The sequence below is a fragment of the Desmodus rotundus genome, chromosome 3, assembly GCF_022682495.2.
Source record: "Desmodus rotundus isolate HL8 chromosome 3, HLdesRot8A.1, whole genome shotgun sequence".
Taxonomy (NCBI): Eukaryota; Metazoa; Chordata; class Mammalia; order Chiroptera; family Phyllostomidae; genus Desmodus; species Desmodus rotundus.
The window spans coordinates 12,887,526-12,901,345 of record NC_071389.1 but is presented as its reverse complement, the minus strand read 5'-3'; the positions used below and the strand labels follow the sequence as shown (position 1 = coordinate 12,901,345).

General features: G+C 56.6%; 1 protein-coding gene across 8 annotated transcripts in view; it reads left to right on the top strand.

Moving 5' to 3' along the window:
- HSPG2 (heparan sulfate proteoglycan 2) overlaps window positions 1–13,820 on the top strand; it is a 94,618-nt gene that overhangs the window by 51,072 nt on the left and 29,726 nt on the right. For 4 of the 8 annotated variants that reach the window (XM_053920249.2, XM_053920247.2, XM_053920251.2 and 1 more), the window contains 17 exons: window positions 127–238; window positions 416–529; window positions 607–734; window positions 1,120–1,206; window positions 1,697–1,746; window positions 2,068–2,162; window positions 2,479–2,619; window positions 3,009–3,200; window positions 8,168–8,260; window positions 8,585–8,665; window positions 8,888–9,118; window positions 10,337–10,450; window positions 11,671–11,798; window positions 11,937–12,023; window positions 12,985–13,043; window positions 13,242–13,409; window positions 13,519–13,629. In XM_053920249.2, the coding sequence (XP_053776224.1) occupies window positions 127–238; window positions 416–529; window positions 607–734; window positions 1,120–1,206; window positions 1,697–1,746; window positions 2,068–2,162; window positions 2,479–2,619; window positions 3,009–3,200; window positions 8,168–8,260; window positions 8,585–8,665; window positions 8,888–9,118; window positions 10,337–10,450; window positions 11,671–11,798; window positions 11,937–12,023; window positions 12,985–13,043; window positions 13,242–13,409; window positions 13,519–13,629 (1,991 nt within the window). Of the gene's footprint in view, window positions 1–126; window positions 239–415; window positions 530–606; window positions 735–1,119; window positions 1,207–1,696; window positions 1,747–2,067; window positions 2,163–2,478; window positions 2,620–3,008; window positions 3,201–4,204; window positions 4,244–4,802; window positions 4,905–5,414; window positions 5,601–6,021; window positions 6,106–8,167; window positions 8,261–8,584; window positions 8,666–8,887; window positions 9,119–10,336; window positions 10,451–11,670; window positions 11,799–11,936; window positions 12,024–12,984; window positions 13,044–13,241; window positions 13,410–13,518; window positions 13,630–13,820 lie in introns of all 8 variants that reach the window. The other 4 variants (XM_053920245.2, XM_053920244.2, XM_053920242.2 and 1 more) reach the window with 2 other exon arrangements.

Sequence of the window (13,820 nt, the reverse complement as noted above, 5' to 3'; positions counted from 1 at the left end):
GGGGATGGGCGCCTAGTTAGCATCAGGACAGAGCTGTTGGAAGGATGAATGAGACCATCGCCCATCGGATTCCGGAGATGCCTGGCACAGAGCCAGTGCTCATTCATAGGGTTTTGTCGCGCCCAGGATCTCTGGCATCAGCATGGACGTGGCCGTGCCTGAGGACACTGGCCAGGACCCTGCACTGGAAGTAGAACAGTGCACCTGCCCACCCGGGTACCGAGGCCCATCCTGCCAGGTGAGCCCTGGGCCCCACACACCTGTCCAGCCAGCTCCCTCTATGGTGCTCCCTGGCTCTTCCACCTTTAGCTCTTTCCACCTTCCCAAGCCCACCCCAGCCCCGCCACCCAGTGGTCGCTGCCCAGAATGGGGCCTGCTGAGGAAGCCCCTCCCACTGCCTTCTTCCTGCCCCCAGGACTGTGACACAGGCTACACCCGCATGCCCAGTGGCCTCTACCTGGGCACCTGTGAACGCTGTAGCTGCCATGGCCACACGGAGGTCTGTGAGCCCGAAACAGGGGCCTGCCAGGTGAGTCCCACCACTCTTACTACCCCAGGGATCTGTAGCCCTGGGGGGCCCAGCCTTAACCACACTCTGTCCTTCAGGATTGCCAGCACCACACAGTTGGCCCTCGGTGTGAGCAGTGCCAGCCGGGATACTATGGGGACGCCCAGCAAGGGACACCACAGGACTGCCAGCCATGCCCATGCTATGGAGCCCCCTCTGCTGGCCAGTACGTTCAATGCCTGCCTGTCCCTGCCCTTTCCTGAAATGTCCACTGCCCCCTCCACAGAGGAAGTCTTCGCCTCCTCCCAGGCCCTTTGGAAAGACAGTGGTTAAATCCTGGCCTTACTGCTTCCTCAGTGTATCATTTGAAGATGTGATACACGTCCCTCTCTGGGGCTCAACTTCCTCATCTGTGAAATGGGGATAACGATATACTCCATATGTGAGAATTGCATGAGGCGGTGCACGTGGAACTCTCAGCGAAGTGCCCGGCACGGGGTTGGAACTCGGAGTGTGTTAGTTCACGTGCCTGCTCTTCCTCACCCTCCTCCCCTGGTCCTGAAGGAAGAGCTGCTGATCTTCTAACTAGAAATTTGTCCCCACGCTCCCAGGGCCACCCACACTTGCTTCCTGGACACAGATGGCCACCCTACCTGTGACGCGTGCTCCGCAGGCCACAGTGGGCGACACTGTGAGAGGTGAGGTGGGGGACCGGCAGGGTGGGTAGCGTGCAGGAGGGACTGCCCCTGGAGTCAAGCTGGGCCCAGTCCTCCTGACCTGGAGAGACCAGGAGCCTCCCACTTCCCATACACAGGCCCCCGAAGATGGTCATCTCCCTTCCCAGAGCGCCTCAACCTTGAGCTGGCCATTTGAGGTCCTGAGAGATCTGGGGTTGCAGTTCACCTCCAGCCCTAGCACCCCCTGCCCCAGGCAGACCAGAGTCTTCCCAGAAAAGCCCTCATTCTTATGAAGGTCATAGGTTCAAGGCCTGATCATGCTCACTACACTGGCTCTGTGGCCTAGGGCACTTGCCTGTTCTTCTCCCAGGTGTTTCCCCATTGTAAAATGGGTTCGTTAAACTGATTGGTTCCTTCCAGAGCTGTGAGGTCGTTGACCCCTGGCTCGCAGCAGGTTCACTGGGATTCTGTTGTCTGCCCTCTATTCATCCAGTGCTTTCTCTCTCCGTAGGTGTGCCCCAGGTTACTATGGCAATCCCAGCCAGGGCCAGCCATGCCGAAGTGAGTGGGGTTGGGGAGGCCTTTGGGGTTGGGCTACCCAGTCTCCCCCAGGAGTGGAGCTAGGACACTGCCTTTGTTCTCCTTCCACCTGGGACAAGTGACTTTCCCTTTCTGAGCCTCAGCTTCTTTATCTGTGAAGTGTGGTTAGTAAAGGCTCCCCCACCCCAGAGGGCTGTGAATGTGTAGAAGGACTACATGTGGTAGATGTTCAGAAATACACATTCCCTTTCTCGGTGGTGAGTTAGATGACCAGGGGCTGGTGGGAATGGGGGTGCTTGGTGGTGGGTTTTGGATTCCAGCTGTGGCTTCCCTCCACCTCAGGAGAAGGCCAAATGCCAGAGCCAATCGGCTGTGGCTGCGACCCCCAGGGCAGCGTCGGCAGCCAGTGTGATGCTGCTGGCCAATGCCAGTGCAAGGTCAGTCCAAAGCCCTGCCCTTTATGAGGCCCTGACCTGCAGCCACAGTGGTTGCCAGGCCTTCCCTTTCCCCGTGCCCTCGAGACTGTCACTGCACCCCTGCCACCTTTCCCCAGAGGGTCCTTCTCTGCCCCACTGCTCCAGGGCCTGGTGGGAGGTCAGGCAGCAGCTGATGGGAGCTGGCAGCCCAAGCCTGGGGGCAGCAGGGGCTCCCAAAACTGTCAGAAATGGCTGGGAAGGCTGGCCTCACAGGCGTCTGGAGGTACAAGAGACCCAACCCAGCTCCCTGCACCCACCTTTCCATCCATCCTCCCAGGCCCAGGTGGAAGGCCTCACCTGCAGCCGCTGCCGGCCCCACCACTTCCATCTGAGTGCCAGCAACCCCGATGGCTGCCTGCCCTGCTTCTGCATGGGCATCACCCAGCAGTGCGCCAGCTCCTCCTACACCCGACACCTGGTAAGAGCCTGCACGCACCCCAGCCCTGGACCCTGCCACCTGCCTCAACCTAGCTTACCTTTGGTGCAAGTCAGAAGCCTGGCCCAGTGGCGTCCCCATTGCCTATGAGGACACCTATGCCCATGCCCCCATTATTGCCCGAATGAGCACAGATTCCAGCAGCCCTCACTCCTGCCCTAATACCCCCCCATGACCCCACTGTTGCTTACGTCAGCACTGAGCCCAATACCCCTTTTCCCCAGTTGTCCTCCCCATTCCTCCCTTGTTTCTGCCCCAGCCCTTCTCTCAGCCATCCATCCCCATTCCCTTCCCTCCTGCCCTCCCACGCCCCTTCCCCACCAAGGTGCCAGTCCCGGTGCCCAGGCTGACACCTAGCCTCCCGCTTCCAGATCTCTACCCGCTTTGCTCCAGGGGACTTCCAAGGCTTTGCCCTGGTGAATCCACAGCGGAACAGCCGCCTGACGGGAGGCTTTACCGTGGAACCTGTGCCTGAGGGTGCCCAGCTCTCTTTTGGCAACTTTGCCCAACTTGGCCATGAATCCTTCTACTGGCAGCTGCCGGAGACATACGAGGGAGACAAGGTGTGGTGCATGGTGGGAGCTGGCAGGTTCTCCCCAGTTGTCAGCTTTGGGCCAGGCCCCTGCTGAGCCCTGGGGCCAGTGGGGACTCAGACAGGATTTGACCTCAGAGAAGTCTGGGCCGGCAGGCAGGTGTCAGCCACGTCATGGTTGAGGGCACAGCCTTGGGGGTCAGATAGCCCTTACCACTTACCAGCTGGCTGCCTTTCGGCTCAGCTGCAGCGTGGTAGGAGGATTGGAGGTTGTGCCCGGCACAAAGTAAGTGCTCACCTGTTAATGATTATGAGCTTTCGTGCAGTTAGGTCCTGGGCAAGGCCCTCGAAACACAAGGACAAATGAGACACAGTTGCAATTTTGTCCATTTGCTCACTCGCAATTCACCTGTGCTTCCGGCTCTGCTTGGTGTTGGGCATAATAATAATTCTCATTCTAGGTCATCTTTATTGAGCTCTTACCCTGTGCTTGGCACCGTTCCGAGCACTTATTTACATACCACCAATCACAGTGGTGTTAGCTAGGTGCCACTACTGCCCTATGTCATCAGTGAGGGGACCGAGGTGAGAGAGGTTAGGTGACCTGGTCCAGCAGGGAGGTGATGGTCATGGTCGTGTGGTGGGGTGCAGGGTCTTGGGTGGACTCCAGGGCAGCCTGCCCGAACGTGTTCCCCGGATTGCGAAGGTCATTTGGTGATACCCAGGGAAAGGGGGTCTTGGTCCAGGAGTCACCTGCTGACTGAGGCCAGTGTTCAAGCAGATGTGCCCCCTCACCCAGGGTCCCAGGGAGGTCAGGGACAAACTTAGGAGGGGGAGTCCCAAGGCTGCCCCATGCTTGTTCCTTGGCCAGACCCAAGTGTCCCAGCCTCCTAGGCCGGGCTGCCTTCTCCTCCCTTCTCCCTTCTCGGGTTCCTCCTCTCCTGGCCTGCCCATCTGCCTCCCTGCTGCCCGGCCCTACAGTTCCCAGACTTCTCTCTCTGACTCCCTCTCCTGGCGTTTCCCTCTGCCCCACAGAGGGAGGCCTATTTTGCGCGGATGCGCCGGGCTCACCAGGTAGGCCTGTGATCTGAGTGCTGTGAGGTTGCAGTGATGTGGGCATGGTGTGTCCTTTAATGACCTCAGCCCCGCATGGGGCGATGCCCGGGGCCCAAGGCAGCGTGGGTCTGCATGAACCCAGGCAGTGCCCTGTGGCTCCACAGTCAGGTCACTGCTGTGCCCAAGCCCTGCGACACTAGGAGTTACAGCCAGGAGGGGGGTGTGCCTCATCTGCTGTGTGGTCTGCTTCGGGTGCCAGCCATCTGTGGCCAGAGTGGTAGCTGAGGTGGCAGGGAAACTAACTCAATGCTAAAAGCCATGTGATTATACCTGGCTATACCCAGGTTACTGCAGCACTGCCTCCCAAGCAGCCTCCACACCCCCCTCTGTGTGCACGTGCCCCTCTAGCAGCCCAGAGTTAACCCTGTGTGCCAGCCTGCGGAGGGGAATACCCATCTTTCTCCCCGGGCGGTGTAAGCCTCTCTGGCCATCACAGCCATGGGGAGAGGACGTTCAGCAGGGTTCCAGCGCTGGGGCCCTGGGGGGTCTGAGCTGGCCTGTGCCCTCCACCCATCAGAACCGCACGTCCCTCTCAGAGGAGCAGTTGCGGGTAGCTGTGACTTCTGGGAGGATCCCGGGACCCCCAGAGGGCAGGGGCCGGGCACAGCGGCTACCACAGGTAACTCAGGGCGTGGCCTGTACTGTGTCAGGGACCCCGGGGAGGAAGGCAGAAAGCATAGTCCATCAGGACCTTGAGCAGACGCCCTGGCCTTCCTGGGCCACTTTCCCCACGCCAGGCCAGGCCCCAGCCTGGTGCCCAGTCCACTCCAGGGTTGCCTTGGGAAACATTCCAGAGCCATGAATAGCTTGGTGTGGGTACACATGGAGAGTGAGGCCCAAGGTGCGCCTCCCTCACACAAATGCCCCTGGGTCTGCCCCTCCCTTGCTCAGGGCACCCTCTATATGAGCTTCTCCCCACAGTCAGAGCCCATAGCCAAGGGGGCCCATCCCAGGAGAGCTGCACCAGGCTCATGAGGAGCAAGAGGGTGGTGGGTACAGGGGAGCATCAGGCGTCAGAACTTGTGAACAGATAGAACCAAAGCACCGCCTGGGGGAAGGCAAAGCCTCATGGCACCCTTTCTGTCCCTCTCTGCTCCTTCCCCCCATCCTCCCTCCCCTGGCCCCCCAGGTGGATGAGGCCCAGAGGAGGATGGATGCTGAGATCTGGCAGCTCCTTTCCAGCTTTGCTGCCCACCCCCACCCACCTCCCCCAGGGTTCCCACCCCATCCCCAGCCTGCAGCTGCTCTGCGAGCAGTTCCGCCCTCCTCCTCTGCCTCCTCCTCAGCTTCTCTGTCTTCTTCTGTAGGCTCTCAGGTACGTGCCAGGGCGCCCATCAAGGGCCCCCACACACCGTTCTTCCTAGACATTGGTTGTTTCTGAACCAAGTTTACAAATTCCACCATTTCTGCACACTACCTGGACTGTTATTAAGCTCAGATTTTCCTTTAAATCAGTCATGTACCAACTCAATTATGCTAGCTATGTATTTTTAAATACATATTATGACTGTCACTAAATTTTAAAATGTTTTCTGGCATGCCGCATCAGTCACCTTGGGGTCCACAAGAGGCACACACCCGATGCGAGGTGGCAGCTGGGGTGTCCGGATCTAGACGGGAACAAGTTGTCCAAGAGCAGGCCGGGACCTGGGCTGTGGGGTAGGGGCTTCTGTCCCTCGGCCCTCATTTCCCCGCACCTGCTCCCTGAGCTCTCACCGCCTGTCTTTCTGTCCTAGTTCTCTCTGTCCTACGAAGGCTTCTCTCTGCTTCCTGAAAGCCTCTATTATTGGCAGCTGCCCCAAGCCTTCCTGGGGAACAAGGTAACAAGGAGTTGGGAGGGTTAGAGGGGTGTCGTGGAACCCTGAAACAGCAGAGGGCCCTCTGTCAAAGCCCTCCATGATCAAACGGGTAGACCGAGGCCCAGAGAGGGGAAGAGACTTGCCTGGGGTCCCACGTTCGGGCCAAAGGAGGGCTGAGGTTGGACCAGCTCAGCTCAGCACTTGCTCTTCAGTGGCCACAGGCCCCTGGCAGAGGGGCCGTCTTACCTGGGAAGTGGACACCCCTTCTTTAGGTTCCCTTTACTGTGTATCCAGGTGACTGAACTAGCTCATGGCACTGCATTCATTCATTCGAGAAGCATTAGTCAAGTCCTTGTTGTGAGCTGTATTGTGTATGGGCAGAAGACCTAGCCTCTCAGCCTAGCTCACTGTTAGTCTGGTTATCGCGCCTGTTATCCTCAGCATCATCATCACTGTTTTTAGCATTAGTGTTAGTATTGACATCACCTCCATCTTGTTCCAAGTGATTTAGAATCTTCTGAGGAACACACATAATTTGCAATAAAATACCATGCAGAGAAGCAGACGAGACAGTCTGGTCCAGGGGAAATGAGGATAGGGAAGCTCTGCGGAAGCCACTGGTGGAGCTGGGCGTGATGGGGATTTGGCAGCACCCAGGCTGTGTGCTCACAGGCACTGTGCTGAATAAAATATTTTACATGGCCTGTGTTACTTAATCTTCCTGCTATCCTTCCAGGTAGGTATTTTTACTGCCATTCCCACATGAGGAAAGTAGGGCTCAGAGAGGCTAAGTGACTTGTCCAAGGCTATCCAGCCAATGGAGCTGGATTTGAACCTCAGTCTCAGACTGCAAAGTCTGCTCCCTTAGCCACCCTGCTACACACGCCTGCAGCTTGGTCCTGGGCATGGCAATGAACTTGCTGGTGTCCGACGCAAACAGAAAACCAGTTGTTTCATGATTGTCTGGTTATGGCCCTGTTCTTCTTACCTTCCCCTGAGCTTGTGGAGAACATCCTCGGGGCCCATGTAGCCCAGGGCCTGGCATGTAGTCAACAGGCACTTAATAAGTGCTCCCAACTGAATGAACACAAGGTGAATAAAGGGGCTAGGCCCGATGCCCTGTGGTATCGGTTTGAACATCTGCCCTGGGGACAGAGGAGAGAAAGGAAAGTCCGGTGGGGCAGAGCTGAGGCCTTGGCTGCCCACTGGAGAACCATCTGTAGCCCACACGACGGCTGTGCCATGGTGAGCCATAGAAAACCTCGTCCAGCTGGCTTGTCTGCAACAAAGAATATATTGGCTCATGTAACCACAAAGTCCAAGGATATCTGCTATCAGGCATGGCTGGATCCAGGGATTCATTAGGACTTTATCTCAGTTGGCATCCCTCTCTGGCTTCCAGTATGACTAGTAAAGGAAGTTTCTGTTTCAGTAGAAATAGCAGACTTGCCAGGTTCATGTGTCCATCCCAGATGGAGCGGAGAAGGGTCATGGTAGAATGTACAGATTGGCCAGGTCTGGCGAATGTCTCCATTCAAACCACATGGCCTGTATGTAGGACATAGTTTCCTTTAAAGCAAAACAGGGCTTCAGATTGCAAAAGCAGGGAAATGGATTCTGAGCAGAGGAGGCGAGACCTCTGAGGGGCCACCCTCAGCCCCACCCCCCACGGCTCAGAACTTTGAGCCTTCTGCAACCTCCCCTTGGTGATCACCCATCATGGCCCGTGTCTGCTTTGTGGGAAATTCCGTTCAATGGAAAGGGACTTGGAACATGCTCACTGTGATTGTCAGACACTGGGAAATGGTGGGCCCCTCCCAAAACAGAAAAGAGACTGTTCAGGGCCATAGCCACCAGCTCTGAGTCTGTGAAGGAATTGAGTGACATCCTATCTCCTAGGTGAGCACAGGCCATGCACAGCAACTGGCCTCTGGTTGGGTGGTGGGAAGGGGAGGGACAGCACAGGTGTAAAAGTGCCTTGAGAGGCTCCACCCCTTCACCTTCACGGTCACCCCCGCCACTCCCCCACCACCCCAGAGGAGGGCAGAGTCAGGCTGTGACTGCAGGGCTCACCTCTTTGCAGGTGGCAGCCTATGGCGGGAAGCTGCGATACACACTGTCCTACACATCCGGGGCCCAGGGCAGCCCACTCTCCGACCCTGACGTCCAGATCACGGTGAGCACATGGATTCCATGCCAGGTGGGCGGAAGGGGAAGTCAGGGGGCCCCCTCAGTGTTTCTTCTGTCCTTGCAGTCCAGCCGTCAGCTGGCCTGGCACAGGCTGGGGGCGTTAGGCCCGTGCCCCCACCTTTGCATCTGGCTGGACACTACGCAGGCAGAGGCCCAGCTGCCGGGAGAAGGGGGCAGTGGGCATGTACCAGATTCCTTGGGCACAGGAGCCTGGAAGATTGGAGAGAGGAGAGGCTGGAACCTGGTGGAGAACCCCACTGTCCCCAAGAGCTTGTTATTTCCCCTTCCAACCCCTCTGGTGTCTCCCCAGGGCAACAACATCATGCTGGTGGCCTCCCAGCCAGCACTGCAGGGCCCAGAGAGGAAGCGCTACGAGATTGTTTTCCGAGAGGTAAGGGACACTCGGCTACCCTGTTTCCAACTGACCCCTCCACCCTTGCCGTGGAGCCTGGCATGGATGCCAGCTACGCTGCTTCTCACTTTTGCGTTCTCACCTCGAAGTCCTCCGCCAGTGCCTGGGAGGCAGGAGCTGGGCGACAGGGTGGGGGGCTGTAGAAGCAGCACATAAAGCCCAACACCCCTCACCCATACTTGCTGTCATGCCCTTACCCAGGAATTCTGGCGCCGGCCTGACGGACAGCCAGCCACACGTGAGCACCTCCTGATGGCGCTGGCTGACCTGGACGAAATCCTGGTCCGGGCCACGTTCTCCTCGATGCCAGTGGCGGCCAGCATCGGCGCGGTCAGCCTAGAGGTCGCCCGGCCAGGGCCCTCGCAGGGACCCCGGGCCCTGGAGGTGGAGGAATGCCGCTGCCCCCCAGGCTATGTTGGCTTGTCTTGCCAGGTGAGTGTGGCCAGCCTGACACCCGCTCTGGCACAGCCATTCAATGCAGAAGGGTCACCCCTGGAAAGGGGGGGTGGTACTTCCTTAGGCCTGGAACAAGGCTATCAGTGGGAGCCGGGCCCCAGGAAAATGCCTCTGCCAGTGGGGAGTGAGATGCATGGGGCAGGGGGAGAAAAGGGGAGTCCTACTGGGAGGGAAGGGCAGTGGGGGTGGGACAGAAGCTGCCGTTTGGAGAGAATCCAAGAGTACCTGAAGGGCTGGCCAGAGATGGAACTCCAGGGGGACAGGGCCCCAATCCTCAGACACACAGCAGGCTCCCAGGTAGCATTTGATGAGTGAATGTGGAGCTGTGGAAGGAGGATCACAGGAAGGGAGGGGGCAGGGCTGCAGTGCCAGTGGGCAACTGCAGATCCAGTGTGGGAACAGCACCCCCCCCCACTCAGGAACCCCACCGTGGGGAGTTCACATTGCTGTACTTTTACATCTGTGCATCTCTGCTGTGGCCACAGGAACTTTCAAGTCCAACTATGTGAACTTCAGGTCCCTTGAAATTATAAAATTTAGCACGTTTTGAAGGAGCACGCCTGGGGAAAGCAGAATCCTTGGTGCACATCTTGTGCAGTGAAGCAAAACAGATTTATAAACATGCCTTTGCAGTGGCCGGGGAGAGAGGGAGGGCCTGGAGAGATTTCAAAGGAGGGGTGGCGAACAGGAATTCATTGTCTCAGAGCCCCTGATTGCTCACTTAGAACGGGTAAAACATCTTGGTTGTATGTGTGCAGCCTCTTTCACTCTATTCGTGAACGTGAAAATAGTTGTAAAGATCTTCAAGGGCTCATTCCAAATCTAGTCTCCTTAACCACATAGAGGTTAAGGTTTTCAACAAAGACCTTGCCAGAAGAATTTTCAGGAACAAAGTCCTAGGGATGCAGATGGGTTCTCCATTCAGGATGAGCTATTATTTTAGTAAATTTAAATGGATGGAGATGCCAGGATGGGGTCAGACAATATCCCAGCTTTGGAGTGTTGGGAAAGTGATAACAGAGTCCTGCTGAGAGAGGATTGTGGGGGGTGGAGGGCTGGGCCGGGGCTTGCACCTGCAAGAGCCGGTGGGAGTCTAGATGGTGGGAGGGGTTGGAGGGTGTGGGTTCTGGGTCCCCTGGCTCTGGATGGGACCGCACTGGTGATGGAGACCAACCTTCCTCTCTCTCCACCCAGGACTGCGCCTCAGGCTACACACGCACTGGGAGTGGACTCTACCTTGGCCACTGTGAGCTGTGTGAATGCAATGGCCACTCGGACCTGTGCCACCCAGAGACTGGGGCCTGCTCGGTACGATGCAAGCAGGGCCAGGGCAGGGGTCAGCTCGGCTGGGCCTGGGTAGGGTACCGCAGCTGGCTGTGAGATAGGGAAAGGGTGGCTTAGTAAGGTAGGCCTAGGTCTAAGGCCAAGGTCATGGCGCCAGGTCTGTGGGACAGAGCACGTAGAGCAGCTGGTCTGGTCACCACGGGGCTGCAGGCATGGTGGGGTGGCCAGACTATAGAATAACATTTTATCTTTATAAAGAAAACTGGGGTGGCCAGAACTATAGAATAACATCTATCTTTATAAAGAAAACTTGGGTTTCTTTGATTTTTCACCACCAAGTGACATGTCCTCTGTAGAAGAGTCAGACTACAGAGATAACCCAAAAGGAAAGTAAAAGTCCCTCATAATCCTACCATCTCGGTCAACATCAGTGTGGAGTTGTTTTGCTCTTTGTCTGGGCAAGTTTTTATACATATTAATGTACCTTTTGTTTTCCAACTAAACATAGGGTCACTGTGTTTAGTGATCAACTCTTTTCACTTATAAGTTTATGACTATGTTTCCAATCATCAAGTTCTTTTTTACCCTGAACTTTTCACAGTGTGGATAGCCCTCCAGGGCATGCGGTCAAGGGTTGGGTTGGCAGAGCGAGAAACATGCTATGTAAAACCCTCACAGGCTTTTTATAATAAAACATCTATTTTAACACTAGCTCTCCCCCCACATACCCAGGTGTATACTTTCCTTTCCTATAATTCAGGGGTAGCAAACTCATTCTCACTGGCGTCCACATCAGCCTCGCAGTTGCCTTCAAAGGGCCGAATGTAACTTTCAGACTATAAGTGTAACTGCTCCCTAACTAGGGGCGAGGAGCTGGCGCTGGTGCTGCCGCCAGGTAGAAGCAAGGTGCCGGGCCGGATAAAACAAGGTGGAGGGCCCCATTCGGCCCGCGGGCCTTGTGTTTGCCACCTGTGCTGTAATTCTATAGGTGTTTATGTAGAAAAATGTAAGAAATGCAATCAACATCATCCTTTTTGATAGATATTTGGGTGGGTGTTGCTTTTAACTTATCCATTCCCCTATTCATGGATGTTTAGGTTTATTCCCAGCATTTCACTTTTATAAACACCCCTGAGACGAGCATTCTTTAAGATACATTCACAGACGTGACATTTCCAGATCAAAGCATTACAAAATTGTAAGGCTGGCTCAGGGTGAGTGGCTGACGTCCTTGTACCTCACAGCAATGCCAGCACAACACCGCTGGGGAGTTCTGCGAGCTGTGTGCACCTGGCTACTATGGAGATGCCACGGCAGGAACACCCGAGGACTGCCAGCCCTGTGCCTGCCCGCTGACCAACCCCGAGAACATGTGGGTGCCCTTGCTCCAGGCCCAAGGAGGAACTCCCATTGGGGAGTGGAGGGTTTTCCCTGGCTTTCGGGGCAGAGCGAAGGGAGCAGGGTGGGGTGGGAACATCCCCTGGCCTGACCTTTGCCTCCTCTGTCCCAGGTTCTCCCGCACCTGTGAGAGCCTGACGGCTGGTGGGTACCGCTGCACGGCCTGTGAACCTGGCTACACTGGCCAGTACTGTGAGCAGTAAGTTTGCAAATAGGAACGGCAAAGGCGGGGTGTGTATGGTAAACTCCTAGATGAGAAAGCTCTCCACCAGGATCATGTCCCTCCCCTGGATTCCCTGTTGCCCTTGGAACAATCCCAAGCTCCTTAGGTAGCCTTGTCACTCTTCAGTCTCACTCCACTTCAGCACTTAACTCTGCTCTAGTTGGGCTTAACTTCTTGACTATTCGATGTTCAGGTTTTTGCATGTGCCTTTTCCTTTACATGGAACATTCTTCAGCCTCACACTTCCCCTTCCTGGCTAACCCTGTTTAGCCTTCAAGGCTCAGCTTCATCCATTCATTCAGCACAGTTTTATTGAGCATCTACCAAGCACCATGGAGTGTGCAGAGGTATGGAGATACAGTGATGGATAAAACAGATACAGTCCCACTGCCTGTAATGGGAGACAAGACAGCAAAAAAGCGATGATACAAATACAGAGTCACGGGCAGCGTGATGAGTTCTCTGAAGAGGACGCCCGCTGCCAGGGAACATAAGAGCTCAGAGGCCCCATTCTCTGCGAGCCTCACTCTCAGGGCTGGATCTGTGCGCTCACAGCCCCCAAGACATGTCCCTCACTCTGATTTTACATAGGTTTCGTGTTGGTTTCCCAACGGGTAAGTTCTGTAGAGCAGGGACTCCATGTTCACTGTTGTATTTCCATACCTAGCATAATAGTTGCTCAATAAATATTTGTCAAATGAATGTTTTCCTGGAGAATAAAGGCTTTACCACTCCCACTACCTGACCTGCTGATATTCCCTTGCACTCCCCTTTCAGGCCCTGTGTGGGGGCCTCTTTGGTGCCTGAAATCCTTCCAGAGCACTGAGCCTTCCCACCCCACTCTGGGCAGCCAGCTGAACTTCTGGCTCCTCAAGTCCACCATGAGGCCCCAGGTACCCTGGAAGCTGACAAAGTTGGTCCTTGTTCCTCCCTACAGGTGTGCCCCAGGTTACGTGGGGAACCCCAACGTGCAGGGCGGTCGGTGCCTATCCCAGGGTAAGTGGGATGGAGGCCACAGGCCAGGGTAATGGGCAAGTCAGGGAGCCTGGGGAGTTTGAGAGACACGAGGTCCAGAGGACAGGGCTCGGCATGGGGTAGGACCGCCTTTGGAAAGGCAGAGACTCGGAGATACTGCTACATGCAGGGGGGCCTCCTGCCTGAATGGGCTCTCCCATGCCCCTCTCCCCCCACCAGCAGACCAGGCCCCTCTGGTGGTCCAGGTGCATCCAGCTCGGAGCATAGTACCCCAAGGTGGCCCCCACTCCCTGCGATGCCAGGTCAGTGGGAGCCCTCCCCACTACTTCTACTGGTCTCGTGAGGATGGGCGTCCCTTGCCCAGTGGCACCCAGCAGCGACATCAAGGTACCTGTGGCCCCAGCCCCAGGAACCACCCAGGGGGAGGGGAGGCCCAGGGCTGGATGGTGGGGGTTGGGTGCGTCTACACAGGCGACTCCCACCCACTCCCCACCAGGCTCCGAGCTGCACTTCCCCAGTGTCCAGCCCGCAGATGCCGGAGTCTACATCTGCACCTGCCGCAATCTCCATCATGCCAACACCAGCCGGGCAGAACTGCTGGTCACCGGTGAGTCCCTGCTTACCTCGTCCCCAAGACCGCCTAGGCCGGGCGGGGCTGCAGGCTGCAGACCAGGCTGCAGGTGCATTCATCTACCAGAGGGGATGGTGGTTGCCTGGACGAGGCCGCCGGCTGAGGAGACGGAGAGAGATGACGAGACAAGACTGGTTTTAGAGCAGAGATGTCAGGACTTGACTGTG